Source organism: Ciconia boyciana, chromosome 4 (assembly GCF_034638445.1).
Source record: "Ciconia boyciana chromosome 4, ASM3463844v1, whole genome shotgun sequence".
In the NCBI taxonomy this organism is placed as follows: domain Eukaryota; kingdom Metazoa; phylum Chordata; class Aves; order Ciconiiformes; family Ciconiidae; genus Ciconia; species Ciconia boyciana.
The window spans coordinates 40,275,306-40,294,393 of record NC_132937.1 but is presented as its reverse complement, the minus strand read 5'-3'; the positions used below and the strand labels follow the sequence as shown (position 1 = coordinate 40,294,393).

General features: G+C 43.8%; 1 protein-coding gene across 3 annotated transcripts in view; it reads right to left on the bottom strand.

Moving 5' to 3' along the window:
• RGS7BP (regulator of G protein signaling 7 binding protein) overlaps positions 1-18,727 on the bottom strand; it is a 62,815-nt gene extending 44,088 nt beyond the window's left edge. Inside the window, exons 1-2 of one of the 3 annotated variants that reach the window (XM_072859291.1) lie at positions 18,057-18,727; positions 15,094-15,260 (exon numbers count right to left, since the gene is read on the bottom strand). In XM_072859291.1, the coding sequence (XP_072715392.1) occupies positions 15,094-15,260; positions 18,057-18,215 (326 nt within the window). In that variant the 5' untranslated portion in view covers positions 18,216-18,727. Of the gene's footprint in view, positions 1-5,666; positions 5,768-15,093; positions 15,261-18,056 lie in introns of those variants that run through there. The other 2 variants (XM_072859292.1, XM_072859294.1) reach the window with 2 other exon arrangements.
• Positions 18,728-19,088: the final 361 nt, after the last annotated feature.

Genomic DNA, 19,088 nt, shown 5'->3' with positions numbered 1-19,088 from the left:
CCGAGTTTTGTGAGCATAGGGTCATTATCATGACATGAAAGACTCATAATAAGCTGCATTTGTAAGTCTTTAAATACCTTTTAAAATTTAGTTCTAAATCCCTTTATAAAGCACTATTTACAGATATAAGTTAGTATCACTCAGGTTTTTACTCAGGAAGAGCTTATTGACTGATTCCACTTGTGACATGCCAAGATACATACAGGAGTTGCTATGTGCTGTTACGTGTTAAAATTCCAGCAAATTGATCATTTAAAATAAAATTTTGAAGAAATAATTTAGGAAAACAATATGATAAAAATGTAATTTTCACATGCTTTATTTAGGAAACACTATAGCAATAATAAAATAGGATATTTGAATATTACACCTTCCCTTGAAAGACTGAAATATGATGTAAAAGCATTAAATAATATACACAGTATTTTTCAGAGATAATAAGTACTGCTACATCTATTTAATAAGTGATTCACCTAAAGGATCAGGCAAAGGTTGAATGAAAGATTTTCAAGACTTTTCCCAAAACATAAAAAAAAAAATATTCAAAACACTCATTATTCTTGTTAATCATGTTTATTACAGTAATGCCACAGATCTAAAGGAAAATGGATTCCAGTGGGCTTGTTATTATATAAAGTAACATTCAGGTCTCTGCCCTGAAGAGTTTCCAAATAGTTAATGTGACAGCAGCAAATGTGATATTAATTTCATTACTGTTTGGAGATGGGTTATGGGGAAAAAAAAGCAAGAAACAGATACACCGAAGAAAAGGATGACAACAAGGGAGAAGAGGGTATGAGAAAATTTGGAGTGAAGCGAAGGTAACAGCAACTGTCAAAAAAAGAGTCAACACTTAAGTTTTGTAGGCTTTTCAAAATCCCCACATTTCCTGCTTCTATAGATGTACCTAACAGCTGGATCCTCTGGCTGATTACTCCCTAAGAAAATTGCTTTCATAGAAGAAGTCTGAAAAGCTTTTTATGTCCAACAGTGATAGCAGGTATTCTGAAGGAAGGACAAAATGGGGCAAGAGAAGGGCATGAAGTTAGAGAATGCTTGCAGAAACATTGGATTTTCTGAACAACGTCAGCTCTGATGCTGCAGCATTTCTAAAGGGACCCTGCCAAACTAATTCAGTCCCCAAATCTCTCTGGCTACATATGTTGTTTTCCTTAACTTCAATTTTGTGATGTAAAAGGTTTGTATAGCTCAAAACGGGACTGTAAAAGAGAGTGGTTATTTCAACCATTGCTACAGATACATAGGCTCACCTATGGCCAGAATACTCCACTATTCCCAAGTTAGATTTAGAGAAACAAACCCCCTGGAATCTAACTGTAGTGGAATGCTGCTGCATAGCAGAGAAGAGCATTCCAGTGGAGGAGTTAAAATACAGCAGCACCTTACTTTTTGGTATCCTCTTCCAGGCTGGAGTTTGGGACCCAGAATGGAGTGCTGAATGCAGAAGGCATGTAAAAACGGAAGCCAAACCACCCTAAACTTGCAGCCTACTCCAACCCTAGACCAAGGTACTGCATAGATGAATTTACAGTTCACCAGGCTAAAGATGCAGAATGCTGAAAAATACTCAGCATTCATGTGAGTTCTGGATCTCTGCTCCCCTGCATCTTTATGTGTTTTATCTGCTTAAAACACAGAAAAAATCATGGGAGCAAGGACTAGAATACAAGTTCTCCTTACCACCAAGGAAGTTCCTTAACAGTCTTCAATGTTTACCCGCACTGGCACTGCTTGAAACACAAATAGACTGCAGACCTCTACACCATTTTGCTCCCTTGTGCACAATACTCTGCCCACTGGTTCAGATGATGGCAATGTGCCTCCTCCTTGCTTGCAATTGCCTCACAGTTTCAGGTCACATCACAGAGGAAAAGCTACAGTGCTCTCTTTCTGCCAGGGAGAATATGCCTAATTGTGGTGATTCTTGAGCATGGGGCAGAGTCCCTGGCTGCTGGGCTGGGACACAGCTTCTCTTCTGTTAGAGGACCCTTCACATAAGAGACAGGCTTACCTGCCTGACTTACCCAGCATGTGCAGTCCTTGAGTGTCTCGGCAGTGGCAGTGCTGCACTGGGACGTGCTGTGAATGTGCTGGTTGAGTGTGAGATGGAAGAAAGGGGCAAATAAGTGACTGACAAAGATGATGTCCGTCTTGCTTTTATCTCCCACTTCCCCCCGACTGTAGTCTGGAATTCAGGTCATCTTTATGGGAGGTAGGTGCAAGTGCTCTAGAAATTAAGTTGAGTTACCTTCAGCTTTGGTTTAAAAGAAAGTGGCAGGTGCCACTGTGCTTTGTGAGGAGTCCAAAATTGTCAATGTGTGTTATGTCAATGTGTATATGATATATATGATTGTCAATGTGTATATGATAAGAATACTCAGTAATGAACTTGCTCCAGATCCTGAAAGCTCTTCTTTGGAGAGATAAAAAGATCTTGCTGACTTTTCTAATTTTGGACAGTCCCAGTCAACTCGTCAGGACAACTTGCAGGTAAGCCTTGATTGTAAGAATTGTGGGATCTGGCCTGCCAGATTGGAACAACTTACTGAGATGATTTGTAGTATATGCATGTGAGTGCAAATGGGAAATTTTATATTTCCCACAGTTTTCAGAAGTGCAGAATCTCAACATTTTGTACTTACTTAATAGGATTTTTAAGGTCAGATTTTTAAGTTCTTAATGTTTTAAATATCTGCAATATTTTGGCAAAAAAACCCCATATGAATTCAGGGATCATTATGCCGTTGGTATGCCATGTATAACAGTATTGATTCTTGCAGTGAATGTTGACTGCTTTCTTTGTTTTCTTACATGTCATCACATTATTTTTAATATTTAATTATACTCTCAACAGGCCACATTCTCGTTATCATGGTGCAACCTCTGTGAAGCACTTACCTTATTCTTAACTTTTCATCTGGCTGTTGAAACAATGTTAACTGTAACTGACATAGCATACAGGGGCAGTGCCTGTAATTCAGAACACCAAGGATCAACATTAACATTACTCTCCCTGCCTCTGGCACACATGGTTAAAGGAGTACAATAGCAGAGGCTGCAAAGATATCTAAGGAGGGCAGAGATCTCCATACATACTGCATGACTGATATCTAGCTTGGGCAGAGCTCTAGTTTGTTGCTCTTTCTGCTGGCATTACCTTGTTTTTGATACATGATTATAAAAATTCTTCACTGTTGAGCAAAGTGTTGCTATGTTTTCCTTCTGCTCAGCTATACTGTCTGCCAGCAGTGCTTTATTTAACATCTGTCCTGGTTTCGGCTGGGATAGAGTTAATTTTCTTCCTAGTAGCTGATATAGTGCTGTGTTTTGGATTTAGTATGAGAATAATGTTGATAGCACACTGATGTTTTGGCTGTTGCTAAGTGGTGTTTACACTAGTCAAGGACTTTTCAGCTTCCCAAGCTCTGCCAGGTGCACAAGAAGCTGGGAGGGGGCACAGCCAGGATAGTTGATCCAAACTGGCCAAAGGGCTATTCCATACCATATGACATCATGCCCAGTATATAAACTGGGGGGAGTTGGCCGGGGGGCAGCGATCGCTGCTCGGGGACTGGCTGGGCATCAGTTGGTGGGTGGTGAGTGGTTGCATCACTTGTTTTTTTTTCCTGGGTTTTGTTCCTCTCTCTCTCTCTCTTGTTGTTTTCCTTTTCATTATCATTATTATTATTATTATTATTATTTCCAATTATTAAACTTTTCTTATCTCAACCCACGAGTTTTCTTACTTTTGCTCTTCTGATTCTCTCCCCCATCCCACCGGGGTGGGAGGAGGGTGAGCAAGCAGCTGTGTAGTACTTAATTACAGACTGGGGCTAAACCACGACAGTCCTTTTTGGCACCCAATGTGGGGCATGAAGGGTTTCAGATAATAACACATTAACCAGAGCATATTAAGGAATTTAGATCTCTTAATAGTTGCGGGTCACAATACTGATTCATCTGTTCTCGATACTGGTTTATCTGGTCTGTACCATGCTCATTCTTTTGCTGTAAATGTTAAAGATCAAGGTTGGTTTTTGCAGTTTGCTGTGTTCTGCAATGATTAGTGATGTTTTGCCTGCAAGATCTGTTATTAAAACAGTGACCTTGAGCTTAATTTGGTATCTGAGTTCTGTACTGAAGCCATTACTGTACTTCAGGTACCACCTTATGGAGACAATTAGCAATTATATTTCTTCCTCTGAGAGGTTTTCTATGGAGGAAATACAGAATGGCACCTTCGCTACCTTCTTCTATGATGTTTCCTCCTTCATTACAATAACTTCTCAGTATCTTGAACATTCTTGGGTAGTTAAGATACTTCTATTGATATTTCTTGGGAATGTTGTCTTGGTTTTGTCTAAGGTTAAAAAGCAATTTAAGAATATCATCCAGACCTCTGCCCCAAGGCTGGATAGTTATGAGTGGCAGGGTGTGTGGGATAGCATAGGCAAATGCCTAGGACACTGGGCACCTCCACTGCTTTGGAACTTCACCCCTGAAAAAGTGCAGAGTCCTGAAAAACTAGTAAAATACTTGGAAAAAGTATGCTGTCACCCTGGCAACTCAATAGAGACACAAATCACTGCAACGTGCTGGGGCCTGGCCCATGCCTACCGAACCCTGTTCAACACTATTCAGAACCCTCAAGGGGAAGAAAAGGTCTCTGGATCTGACGGCAGAGACGGGCACCTCAGCTACTCCAGCCCCCGCTGTGACAGGCACCACGGCTACTCCAGCCCCTGCTGCGACAAGTGCCACAGCTACTCCAGCCCCCACTGTGACAGGTACCATGGCTACTAGAACCCCCCCTGCGACAGGCGCCACAGCTACTCCAACCCCCCCTGCAACAGGCACCGTGGCTACTCAAACCCTGCCTGCAACAGGCACCACAGCTACTCCAACCTCCCCTGCGACAGGTACCGTGGTTACTCCAACCCCCCTGTGACAGGCACTGCGGCTAATCCAACCTTGGCGACAGATACTGCGGTTACTCCAACCCCCGCGACAGATAATTCAGTTGAACCAGGGAACCAACCCGTGCCGCTATCAGTCGCCCCTATATACAAGAAGAAAATTTGGAAGCGAAAGTCAGCTCGTTTAGAAAGGGAGGATGAAAGACCAGGGCCGTCACAAGGAGAGGAGAAGGAAGAACTCGTAAACGAGATGGAAACCACCCAATCCCTGTCCCTAAGTGAGCTGCGAGATATGTGAAAAGATTTCAGCCGTCGTCCAGGCGAGCACATTGTCACCTGGCTGCTCCGATGCTGGGATAACAGGGCCAGTAGCCTGGAATTATAGGGTAAGGAAGCCAAACAGCTGGGATCCCTTTCTAGGGAAGGGGGCATTGACGAAGCAATTGGAAAAGGGGCACCAGCCCGCAGCCTCTGGAGGTGACTCCTGTCAGCTATGAAGGAAAGATATCCCTTCAAGGAAGATGTTGTATATCGCCCCGGGAAATGGACCACCATGGAGAAAGGTATCCAGTACCTGAGGGAATTAGCTGTGCTGGAGGTGGTTTATGGTGACCTGGACAACGAGCAGTTATCCAAAGATCCAGATGAAATCAGGTGTACGTGACCCATGTGGCAGAAGTTGGTACGGAATGCACCACCGTTGTGTGCCAACTCATTGGCAATACTGACCTGGAAAGACAGAGATGGTCCAACGGTGGATGAAGCAGCTAGCCAACTCTGGGGATACGAAGAAAGTCTCTCTTCTCTTCTCTCAGCTGTGGAGAAATTGGTCCAGCAACTCAAAGGTCCTACTTTCCACCTGTACAGACCAATATCTCAGCTATTAGGAATCAGTGCTCTTCTGCTCAAGAGAGAGGATACAGAGGTTACACACCACGGGGCACCCTGTGGTTTTACCTGCGTGACCACGGAGAGGACATGAGGAAGTGGGATGGAAAACCTACCTCGACCCTAGAGGCATGGGTACGTGAGTTGCAAGGAAACACAATCACCAAAGGGGGTTCTTCCAGGAAAATTGCTGCTCCGGTTTCCAGTGGGCAGTTCCCCAGACAGAGTAGAAGGGCTGATCTTACTCCTGATTTTAATGAAGAAACTCCTGACTCGTATGTACAAGAAATGGGTAATGAATATTATGACCAGGACTAGAGGGGCCCTGTCTCCAGCCAGGTGGAGGAAAGGGACAACCGGGTTTAATGGACTGTGTGGATTCAATGGCCTGGCACATCAGACCCACAGGAGTATAAGGCTCTAGTAGACACCGGTGCACAGTGCACCCTAATGCCATCAAGCTATATAGGGGCAGAACCCATCTGTATTTCTGGACTGACTGGGGGATCCCAACAGCTAACTGTATTGGAGGCTGAAGGGAGCCTAACTGGGAATGAGTGGCAAAAGCACCCCATTGTGACTGGCCCAGAGGCTCCGTGCATCCTTGGCATAGACTACCTCAGGAGAGGGTATTTCAAGGACCCAAAAGGGTACCGGTGGGCTTTTGGTATAGCTGCCTTGGAGATGGAGGAAATTAAACAGCTGTCTACCTTTCCTGGTCTCTCAGAGGACCCTTCTGTTGTGGGGTTGCTGAGGGTTGAAGAACAACAGGTGCCAGTTGCTACCACAACGGTGCACCGGCAGCAATATCGCACCAACCGAGACTCCCTGATTCCCATCCATAAGATGAGTTGTCGACTGAAAAATGAAGTCACGCCACTGCCAAGTGCTGCTGTGCCAGACATGCTAGAACTTCAATACAAACTGGAGTCAAAAGCAACCAAATGGTATGCTACAAATGATATCGCTACTGTGTTTTTCTTAGTCCTTTTGGCAGCAGAGTGCAGGCCACAGTTTGCTTTCACTTGGAGGGGCGTTCAGTACACTTGGAATTGACTGCCCCAGGGGTGGAAACACAGCCCCACCATTTGCCATGGACTGATCCAGATGACACTGGAACAGGGTGAAGCTCCAGAACACCTGCAATACATTGATGACATCATCGTGTGGGGCAATACAGCAGAAGAAGTTCCTGAGAAAGGGAAGAAAATAGTCCAGATCCTTCTGAAAGCTGGTTTTGCCATAAAACAAAGGAAGGTCAAGGGACCTGCACAGGAGATCCAGTTTTTAGGAATAAAATGGCAAGATGGACGTCGTCAGATCCCAATGGATGTGATCAACAAAATAACAGCCATGTCTCCACCAACTAGCAAAAAGGAAACACAAGCTTTCTTAGGCGTTGTGGGGTTTTGGAGGATGCATATTCCAAATTACAGTCTGATTGTAAGCCCTCTCTATCAAGTGACCCGGAAGAAGAATGATTTCAAATGGGGCCCTGAGCAATGACAAGCCTTTGAACAAATTAAATGGGAGATAGTTCATGCAGTAGCCCTTGGGCCAGTCCGGGCAGGGCAAGATGTGAAATATGTGCTCTACACCACAGCCGGGGAGAATGGCCCTACCTGGAGCCTCTGGCAGAAAGCACCAGGGGAGACTCGAGGTCGACCCCTAGGGTTTTGGAGTCAGGGATATAGAGGATCCGAGGCCTGCTATACTCCAATGGAAAAAGAGATATTGGCAGCATATGAAGGGGTTCGAGCTGCTTTGGAAGTGGTTGGTACTGAAGCACAGCTCCTCCTGGCACCCCGGCTGCCGGTGCTGGGCTGGATGTTCAAAGGGAGGGTCCCCTCTACACATCATGCAACTGATGCTACGTGGAGTAAGTGGGTTGCACTGATCACACAACGGGCTCAGATAGGAAACCCCAATCGCCCAGGAATCTTGGAAGTGATCATGGACTGGCCAGAAGGCAAATATTTCGGAATATCGCCAGCAGAGGAGGTGACGTGTGCTGAGGAGGCCCCACTGTACAATAAACTACCAGAAAATGAGAAGCAATATGCCCTGTTCACTGATGGGTCCTGTCATATTGTGGGAAAGCATCAGAGGTGGAAAGCTGCTTTATGGAGTCCTATATAACAAGTTGTAGAAACTGCTGAAGGAGATGGTGAATCAAGCCAATTTGCAGAAGTAAAGGCCATCCAGCTGGCTTTAGACATTGCTGAATGAGAAAAGTGGCCAGTGCTCTGTCTTTATACTGATTCATGGATGGTGGCAAATGCCCTGTGGGGGTGGTTACAGCAATGGAAGCAGAACAATTGGCAGCGCAGAGGCAAACCCATCTGGGCTGCAGCATTGTGGCAAAACATTGCTGCCCAGGTAGAGAACCTGGTTGTAAAAGTATGTCACATAGATGCTCAAGTACCCAGGAGTCAGGCCACTGAGGAACATCAAAACAAGCAGCAGGTGGATCAGGCTGCTAAGATTGAAGTGGCTCAGGTGGACCTGGACTGGCAACATAAGGGTGAATTAGTTATAGCTTGGTGGGCCCATGACCCCTCAGGCCATCAAGGAAGAGATGCAACATATAGATGGGCTCGTGATCGAGGGGTGGACTTGACCATGGACGCTATTGCACAGGTTATCCATGAATCTGAAAGATGCGCTGCAATCAAGCAAGCCAAGCAGTTAAAGCCTCTGTGGTATGGAGGACGATGGCTGAAATATAAATATGGGGAGGCCTGGCAGATTAATTATATCACACTCCCACAAACCCGCCAAGGCAAGCGCTATGTGCTTACAATGGTGGAAGCAAACACCAGATTAATAATCACCCAGATGAATGAAGAATTAACTTTGATGAAACCAAGCAAAGTGCAGCAGTGATGGAACCAGAACTGGCTTCAGCATGCAACAATCCAACCCCACACACCATCTCTCCTGCCCTGAAGGACTGTTATGACAGATGGAGCCCAAAGTCATGGACTAAATGAACTCAATGGACTTTTTAGAGGGATGGCCCATAGACTAAGTGAATGATATCTGTGTGTATATATCAAAAGATAGGGAAAGTGGTGGTGATTAATTGGAATGTATTGGAATGGGTAGGACCTGGGCATGATGTAGATGGTATAGAATAAGGGGTGGACACTGTCCTGGTTTTGGCTGGGATAGAGTTAATTTTCTTCCTAGTAGCTGGTATAGTGCTGGGTTTTGGATTTAGTATGAGAATAATGTTGATAACACACTGATGTTTTGGTTGTTGCTAAGTAATGTTTACACTAGTCAAGGACTTTTCAGCTTCCCCTACTCTGCCAGGTACACAAGAAATGGGAGGGGGCACAGCCAGGATAGTTGATCCAAACTGGCCAAAGGGCTATTCCATACCATATGATGTCATGCTCAGTATATAAACTGGGGGGAGTTGGCCGGGGGGCAGCAATCGCTACTCGGGGACTGTCTGGGCATCGGTCAGCGGGTGGTGAGCGGTTGTATCACTTGTTTTTTTTCCTGGGTTTTGTTCCTCTCTTGCTCTCTTGTTTTCTTTTTCATTACATCATTAGTAGTAGTAGTAGTAGTAGTAGTAGTAGTAGTAGTATCATCATCATCATCATCATTATCATCATTTCCAATTATTAAACTGTTCTTATCTCAACCCACATGTTTTCTTATTTTTGCTCTTCCGATTCTCTCCCCCATCCCACTGGCGGGGGAGAGTGAGCGAGTGGCTGTGTGGTCCTTAGTTGCTGACTGAAGCTAAACCACGAAAACATCTTAAGTTAAACAGTTAAAATGGTTTCTATGATGTCTGTCTTAATGCAGCTCTCATCATGTTATAAGCCTGAAGTCTCCTTTTCTCTTAATTTGTAAAATATTTTGGAGCAGTCTTTTTTGTTTGCTTGTGTGCTTTAGAAAGCAGATAATCATTTTCAAGTGTCATAATTTAGGGAAAATTCAGACATTTTAAGAAAAATTTGGCCACAACTGGGTGTCAATAGAGTGTTTTAAAACAACCTTTAGGAACTGATCTAATATTAATTATGTCTGAGACATTACCCTCTATTGCTTAATGAAAACATCAGAAATCTATTGTAGATTGCAAAGGAAAACAAAAATAGAAATTAACTAAAACTACATGCTTAAAGCAACACTATGGTAACATTTCTGTGCACTGCAACAAAGAAGGGAATGCAATCAGGATGTGATTTTTACATCTACTTCCTTAAGTTTTCTTCAACTCAGGGGAAGTTACATGTAACAGCTGTATTATAGAAGTAGCGTATGCACCCCAATGTAAAATAAGGAAACTTTATCTTGGAATTTTCCCAATGAGAAGATTTACGGTGCCTTTTGTCACAGGCCGGAAGGAACATCTAGAGCTAATCTAGTCTAACCCCCCTGCTCAAAGCAGCGTCAACTGGAGCAGGTCACTAAGGACTGTATCCAATTGAGTTCCGAGTATCTCCAAGGGTGAAGACTCCACAAGTTCTCTGGGCACCAGTTCCAATATTCTACCAACCTCGCAGTAAAAAAGGGTTTTTAAAATGTTTAAATCAAATTTCCTGTATTTCAGTTTGTGCCTACTGCCTGTTGTCCTGTCACTGGATACCACTGAGAAGAGTGTGGCTGTGTCTTCTTTATGCTATCCCATCAGGTATTTATACACGTTGATAAGATCCCCCTTCCAAGCCTTCTTTTCTCCAAGCTAAACAATCCCAGGTCTGTCAGCCTCTCCTTGTATGTCAGATGCTGTATGCTCTTAATCATCTTAATGGCCATTGACTAGATTCGCTCCAGTATGTCCCTTTCTCTTTTCTACTAGGGAGCCCAGAACTGGACACAGTACTCCAGATATGGCCTCAACAGTGCTGAGTAGAGGGGAAGGATCAACTCCCTCGACCTGCTGGCAACACTTCCTAATGTAGCATAGGAGGCTGTTGGCCCTCTTTGCCACAAGGGCACAGTGCTGGCTCATGTTCAGCTTGGTGTTCACCAGAATCCCCTGGTTCTTTTCTGCAAAGCTACTTTCCAGGTGGTTGGCCCCCAGCCTGTACTGGTGTATGGGTTTATTCCTCCCTAGGTTCCGGACTTTGCAACACCAGTCTGAACAACAGAGGACAACTTAGCTTTCAAAGCTAGGTTCACACAGATGTACATTGCCATGCACCCCTGGGCTCCTCACACGGTTTCATTTCATGCATTAAAAGCCACTGTCAACATATATATCAGACTGTCACAGAGACACTGCCGGTTCTGGCTTCACTGTGTCAAGTGCACACAGAAGTACTTGCATTATGTAAGCATATCAAGTGCTTGAGAATATGAAAGGGACATTTACAAAAGTGTGTACACAGTTGTGCAGACCTGTATCTTAAAATACAGTTGTGAGTTATCTTTCTGTTTACATCCCAAACATAGTGTACTTCACCTATAAAGCTGTCTCTCTATTTGATGACTTCTAAAATATCACCAGTCTTTATCATCCCATAAAGCAGATCCCCTTTCAAAACAGAGATTTGCACATTTTCTTTTCATCTTCCTGTTGTTCCAAGTATTTTTCCTTTCTTTTCCTTTGGAAAAAAATCATGCTGATGCATTTTCTTGCTGCTTTACTTTCTCCAGTTTTGACCATGACTTCTGATACTGCAAGGGTGCACAATGTAATTCGAGACATTTAATTTCTGATAAATGAATACAGCAGAAAATGTAATGAAAGAACCAAACCTTGCTCACTTTCTTCAGAAGACAGTCTCATTAAAAATCACTAAGAATTTATAGTATGAGTGTGTTGAGCAGGAATTGACCTGAAGTCCTGAGAATACCAACACTGAAAGAAGAGTTTACTTTGACTTGCATTCTTAAAAGATCATCAGCTAGAACTAGAATATTTCAATTTAAAATATTTTTATTTCTAATCTTTATTCCCTGAAAGCCATGATAGCGTTGGTAATCTCAGGCATGCATCTGCTCTTTGATAAAACTTCACCTATTTCTACAAGAAAAACACATAAGAGAGCAAGTTAAGAAGAGGGTGTAATAGCTATGAGGCCCTATTAGGTTAGAGATGGAATCTGAAAATTTCCCTTCTCAATAAACTTAATCTTTTTTTTTTAATTGATTTGTGACATTTTTAAACACACCACAGTGTAAAGATGTCCTTATTAATCCTCAGCATTTTCTGAGTAAAAGACCTTCATATTTAGACAAATCCTGAAATCTTCTGTGAGAGCTCATATTTGTCAGATACAAATTGTTCAGATGCAGCCTTTGGCTCAGGAAACCCCTAAACTACTGATTGCTGGGAAGTGGCAAGTATACTAGGGAAGGCATCGTTCTATGCACAGCCTGGTTTTTATATGTTTTTTTACAAAATCTCTGCTACTGGCAGATGTCAGATTTGGGCTAGCTGGGGTGATACGGTCTAATCCAGTACAGACTTCATAAGGTTTTATGTTTCCTTGCTACTTCCTTATCTTTGTCATCATCTCCTTTGTTTTTCTTTCTCTCGGTTTTTAAAATGTAAGTGTGGCTTTCACTTCCTCCATTTCCCTAGCTGAATTTCCTTTTGATGGCTTATCAGTGTATACTTTTTCTACAGCTACAACTGCAGTCTTCTCTTCTTGTTCATATTACACCACTGTCCTACTCTGATGTCCATCTAATATTCCAGAACTGATATGCCCATGATCAAAGTTTTTCCTCCTCATAACTTCTTCTATCCTGTTCAGTTCCTAACGTATTATCTCCACCTCAGCATTTCTTTCCCTTCCCACAGTTCTCAAATTTTTCTTCCAGAGATGCCTTTCTCAGCACTAGCGGATCTGTTCCTGTTTCTTTCCTTCTGAGTCTTTGCACCTTTCCTCTTTGTTACCTTCCCTAGTCTGGTAGAACAGGTGAGTTATGAAAGGAAATAGGTGCCTCTTCTAGCTGCCTGAATCAGAAGTGCATTTAAGAGTCTCAAATTCTGATGTATTCAAACAGGAAGCATAAAATGAAGCTGTCCGCTAATTTTCCAAGGAAGACATCAGCACAAACAAGATTAATGAACTTAATGTTGTCTGAAACAGTGATGCCAACTTCTTGAAAGAAACTCAGAGTGCTCTGCAACAGCTCAGGTCACTTAGAGACTAACTGAATATTATTGATGACCTTAACTAATAGAATGCTGATATGTAATGAAATTTTATAGTCTAGCAACATAATTAGCTAATTGTTATTCTCTCTGGCTGGGAAAGCAATAGGCTTTTTTTAACAAGCTTTGGAAGATGGAATTGGTTGTGTTACCCAGGAGTTCTCACAGTGCAGTGCTGTGCATTTTGAACTAAAGCAGTCAACTAAATGAGCCTTTGTCCCATCTGCTGACTACTAGTGATTTCTGAGCAATACACTACCCTCCTGACTATTTAATACTGGGGATGATTTAATACATTCCTGTCCCTAAATATTTTTCTTCCTGATACTTTTTCTTCCTACCAAATTAGGTTCCCATTCCAGATCCTATGCCATATGCACTACATCGCTCTTCCTGCTGAATTAAAGATTGAACCTCTGACACTATTTATTACTCCTCTCCTTCTATTTGTTTTCTACACTGAAGCTTTGCTGCACCTTCATCTCCCATCTTTCCTCACAGATACACCAAAAAAATTAAGTTGGCTCACATGGCTTTCCTCAGCTGTAGGAGGGTGAGGATGTGAAGCACATCCTGTAAAATGTCTGTCAAACTAAACAAGTAATTTCCAGAGGGTTTCTAACACCTACCAGTTGTTATGGATATCACATTATTATCATAGTTATTTAAAACAGTTTTAGATTAGCTAAATGTCAATCTCGCAGCAACTGCACAACCTTCAGGACATCTTTGTGTATATGACAGACTCCCAACTGTGAAATGATTACTTAAAAAAACTCCATACTTCTAACTGAGCATGTGTCTATTGTTTTCTTTATGGACAAAAAAAATCCAAGTTAGGTTCTGCTATTCAGATGTATTATTTTGGTTTGTATTAGTCTCTCTTTTGAGTCTGAAAGTGCACAAGATCAATTTCACTGCTGTTTGTTTGTTTCCACATTTTCAGTGCTACAGTATTGAGGTAGTGTACACTGGTTAAAAATAACTGTATCTTGTGGTTGGTTTGGGTTTTTTTAATTCTCACAGACTTTAGTAACTTAAAAGCATGTATTTTGTTTGAGGAACAAATCAGAGGCTGTAATATCAACTTAAGAGTCTTTGCACAAAATTACATCTGAAAATGTTAACAGTTCTACTAAAATGACCAACTAGTGTTTTCTTCTGTTTAGTTTTTTAGTGTGGCCTTCCCTTATATACTAAACCTATGACAGATTTCTCATATACATTAAACTGATGCAAAAACTTCAATGGGGATTAGGCAGAGCTGCAAAAAAAAGAAAGTTTTATTCCAGTGGCACACAATGGTTTATGTTGGATAAGGCATGTGCAGAAAGCTCTGACGAAGTGTGGTCAGAGACAAAACTCAGAAGGTACATGTGTTAGTACAAATGCCCCAGTCACCATACTGTGAAGAACCCACAAATAATTAGACTTTGTGTAAGCAGCATGAATTCACGTTTTATAAGATACAGCTATTTATCCTGGTTTATCTTGTATTAAGGCATAGTCTCAAGTATATGATACATTCTGTCACCATGGAAAGGAATGTATATAATGTAATACACTAAGTCCATCAAAGAATAAATTCAAACATTATATGCTGGCAAAGCTTCAATCCTCATTTCAACACAAATAAGGATTTAAAAACATGTAGAATGTAAACACAAGTTTTCACAATAGAATTTGTATTCCCCCCCTTACGTAATTTTCACCTAATTATTTTTTCCTCTAATTTTGCTAAGTCTCTAGTTAAGCTGAATTAGTTGTCTCTAACTGTTCAATTAGGTATACCCAATGAAGGATTGGGCAGAAAGCTATTGCTATTTTACCCTTGAAAGGCAAGGCTTCTCCCTTGATCTTTTTAAGTTGCCTAGTGATACAGAGTAAAATCCTGTTCATCCTACATAAAAGCATCCAGTGAAATCAGTAAGGTACCATCTTGGTAAGGGGACCAGGATTTGATCCAAAATTGCACTATCATAAGGAAATGAGCATCATGTAGAATTTGTGGTCATACATCTCTATGCCTAAAACAGAAACACAAGTTAATGCTTTTGCTGAAAGTTTCCTCAATGTAGTATTTAGCAAAGATGTGCATATGAGTAAAGCTTTAATTAAACATAAGTAGACTCCTACCCAGAAATTGCTGCTAGTTTTTGATGAGCCTGATAGGCCATCTCACATCCTCGGGTTCGAGTTTTGTGCATTTCTGCATGCAGAGATGGACAGGTGACTGAGACATCCCCAATGGAAATGACCAGCTCCCGGTACAGAGCCACCTGGGTATTGAACTCCTGGACAAGCTGAAAAACAAAGAGGATTTACTTACATGAGGCATTTAACTACACTGATAAAACCAATCAAGTTTTTAAAAAACATGCCCAATCTAGGGCTTGTTCCTGCTGCTCCCAATTTCATGGCATACAGGATCAAGTGCCTAAGATTTAGTAAATGACTAGGGCTTCCATGCCAGCTGCCTCTTCTGTGAGCTATAAATGTTAATTTGCAGGAAAATAGTGTTTCTGCTTTTAATCTCTGAAAGTGTTTGAGTTATTAGTCTTAAATATTAAGCAGACAAAAAAACAGCTGTTTTACTAGTAGCGTGAGGTTATTTTTTGCTATCATAAAAGACAAAAATATCTCCAGAAATGATTGCCTTTGCTCCTCCTGCTTCCTGATTAACAGCACATTTAGGGATTGTAATGTAGCATTTGCTTTTACACTGGAGATTTTGCTAATTTATTTTGTAATGATTTCTGTTCTGTCACTGGCCTCTAACCCAACTTTCAGACTTAAAACTGATCAGAAGCTATTGGCTGAGAAGATGTACCAGATAGGCACTTTCCAGTTAGGATTCTAGAAAGTACTTTTTCCAGTGTGAGAGGAAAAAACCCCAAAGAAGTAAATAAACACTTCAACCTTTTCACAGAAATCTAATATCCAGCAGATACACATGGATGCTATTGGATAAATGGGTAACTTTTACAGTGATGGAAAGATCATTATTGTTTAGTTCCACTGATCACTTGTGTGGGATTACATTTTAAGGAAACAAAGCATTTGCTGTCTTCTGAAAGAAAGCACATGAGACCATTTGCTCCATATGGTGGCGAGAGTGAAAGGCAGGGAGCAATAGAACAGAATATTTATTTATCTTTGTTTTGCTAATTTGACCTCAGTTTCCAAACTACATAAAACCAGGCAAGAGTAACTGCTCATAATTCTGTAGCCATCATTACCACCAGGAGTTCAACATATCCCAACATACAAGCATGCTAAAAACCTGGATCTGGCACCTGGATTCTATCAGATCTACCAAATTTTAAAGTCAAGCCCTCAAATTCTCATACTCAGAAAATAAATGAGTCACTTCTGTGACATTCTGGCTCTTCATGCATCCCACTGTAATTACTCTGTATAACTGAGAATAGTATTGGGACTCATTTATTGGCCATGCTTTCTTAAATTTCATTGTAAGAGTAGCAAATAGGTTTCTCTGCTTCTGGAGCAGCAAAACAATCCCAATGCATTCTGATATATCTGCAAAAAAACACCCCCAAAACCCAAAACAAAAAAAAAGCACACGCCAAACAAAGTCCCAGGCACAATACTTGTACTCTGCTAAACCTGGCTTCAACTCTCTAATTCTGTAGCTTAAGAGGATGCATGAAAGCAATGGAGAAAAAAAAATGTACTACATTGTGTTATAGTGTAATTATTCTGCATTAAGAAAAAGAGAAAAGCATCTCATCCTGCAACTGGTAACTGGTTGCGCCAGACACATTTTGCCAGTTCTCACCTGATATCCCCTGTCTAAATAGAGGACACATTTAGCCACCTCAGCATTGCCAAGGAAAACAAAACCATACTGATGTTGCAGCATCGAGACAGAGAAAAAGAAAAAAAATTGGTTTTATCTCCTGAATCTTACTGCATCTTGATAATCCATCTGTAAATCATATTTTATTTCTAATCAGTGAATTCTACCAGATAAACAGTGAAGAAACAAAGCTAGCACTTCTGTTTAACTAACCAAATTATGCTGTCAGGAATGAGAAAAAAGGCAGGACCCAGTAGGATCCACTTGTTGGGTATATTTATAGAGCTACTGTGGCAGCTTTTGTTCCTTGGCGTGCTGGGAGTTGCTCTCGATTTTGAAGTATCAGAGTGGGTATCTGCCAGCAGTTTGCAGTATTCGAGGAAAAAAATTGCCAGAATCCAGAACAGAAGTAGCAGATTATATATTTCCAATGCTACTGGACAGAGCTGTAGCAAGATCCAGATTTTTCAAGTAAAGTAGCAGCAACTTCATTTGTTTTCTATTTCTGTCATTGGTGAGAGGAGCAATTTTGGGGCCCAATGTCCAGGTGACTGTAGCCCAAGGAGCCAGATACGGGGTGTATGGTGCTGGTTTGGAGGAAAGTGTCAGGATCCAAACATTATGAGCATGAATGGAGAAAAATGTCATACCATAATGTGACGGTCCAAAAATAACATGGATGCAGATGCTTGATCTGAGATTTTACAATTGCAGTCAGCTACTCTGGGGAGACTGGAAACAGGTACCATGTATGTCAGGGACAGAATTTCAGGGCCTCAAATTCTGAATCCTGTTTTAGAAGGATTTTAGGGCAAGAGTGTGGTTGCTGCACACAAGACAGCAAGCACAGAGTGCACTGATGCAGTGGAGGCAACTGTTTACCTATTTAGGCTGCAGTGAGTGCAAGTCTGGGGACAGATTTGGCCGGATCTAGCAGAATGCAACTCCAGCTGCTTGGCAGCGCCTCGAAGGCAGCATGTGCTGGGGCGAGGGCTCCTGCTCCTGCAGGGCCAGGCGCCCGGCTCTGGTCCCTACCCTACCTGTCCTGCAGCACCCAGCCGGCTCCCCACAGGTCTCGTTTATCCCTCCCCTCTCCCGTGTTTGTAACCGCTACGAGTTAGGCCACAGGGCAGCACCCCCGACGGGGACTGCAGTTTTAAAAATAGTGCAACTGCACGTGATGGGAATAGGCAAGCTGGCGGGAGGAGCGGCACCGCCGCCAGCGACGAGAACACTCGGAAAATATAAAAATTAAGGCAAGTCCTTTTGTGGTACCCACCATCTTGCAGTCATCCAGGGCTCTCTGGGTCTGGTAGGCGCTCTCGGAGCCGCTGCCCCGGCGTTCACCGTCGCGGCCGTGCGGCGAGGTCTTGCTGCCCTGGAAGATGGAGGCGGCGGAGCGGGGGCGCTTCCTGCGCCCGCTCGGTGCGGAGCTCATGCACACGCATCCGCCGCGCGGAGCCGCCCGCCGCGCGGGGCCCCGCGGGCGCAGGCAGCGCCTTCCCCGAAGAGGGGTGCAGGCCCGCGCCGCTCGTTGCCTCGGCCCGCCCGGGGCCGCGCTGGTCACGGCAGCGATCGCAACTGCTGTGGGTGATAGCCTGGCACCTGCGGGAGAGCCCGGGGAGCGCCCTGCAGCATCGCCTTCGCTACCGCGGGGAGAGGCGGAAGGGCTGGCGCCTTCCCTCCTTCAGCAGCATGTCAGTCCCTGCGGAACCGCCCCGCCGGTGGCATGCTCTGCCGTCCTCCTTCCCGCAGCCGGCGTGGGGGGGAGAGCGGCCGTGCCCGGCGGAGAAGGGCTCCCATCCAGCGGCCGCCGAAACCTGCCCGATGCTCCCAGCGGGGGAGCCCGCCCCGCCGCGGCGCGTCTCGCCGGGGCGCCCGCCGGGAACCGCTTGGAGGGGCCGGTGGGGTGGCTGTGCCCGGCGGGCTGACGCCGTCAACAGCGCACCGCCTCCACAGGGAGGGAGCGCGAGCGGCAGCCACTCCCCGGGCCTCGCCGCCCTCCCGAGCCCGCCAGCGGCGGCGGCGCCTCGCCCGGCCGGCCGCCCGCCATGGGAGGCGGGTCAGCGCCGGGGCGAAGCGCCCTCCCGGTGCGTGCCCCAGGGAGAAGCTAGGCAGCGCCTTCCCTTCAGGTGGCTGCAGCCTCAGCGGGAACCGCCCCGGGGCCGCCGGGGCAGTTTTCCTACGGATGTTAGCAAATCACCCGTCCAGCTTTTGCCGAAGTCGATACTAATCCTCAAGAAACTTACCTAGAAAATATTTCTCTATTTAACGAAGACTTGGTTCACTGCTCAGATTTGTTTTCTTTCAC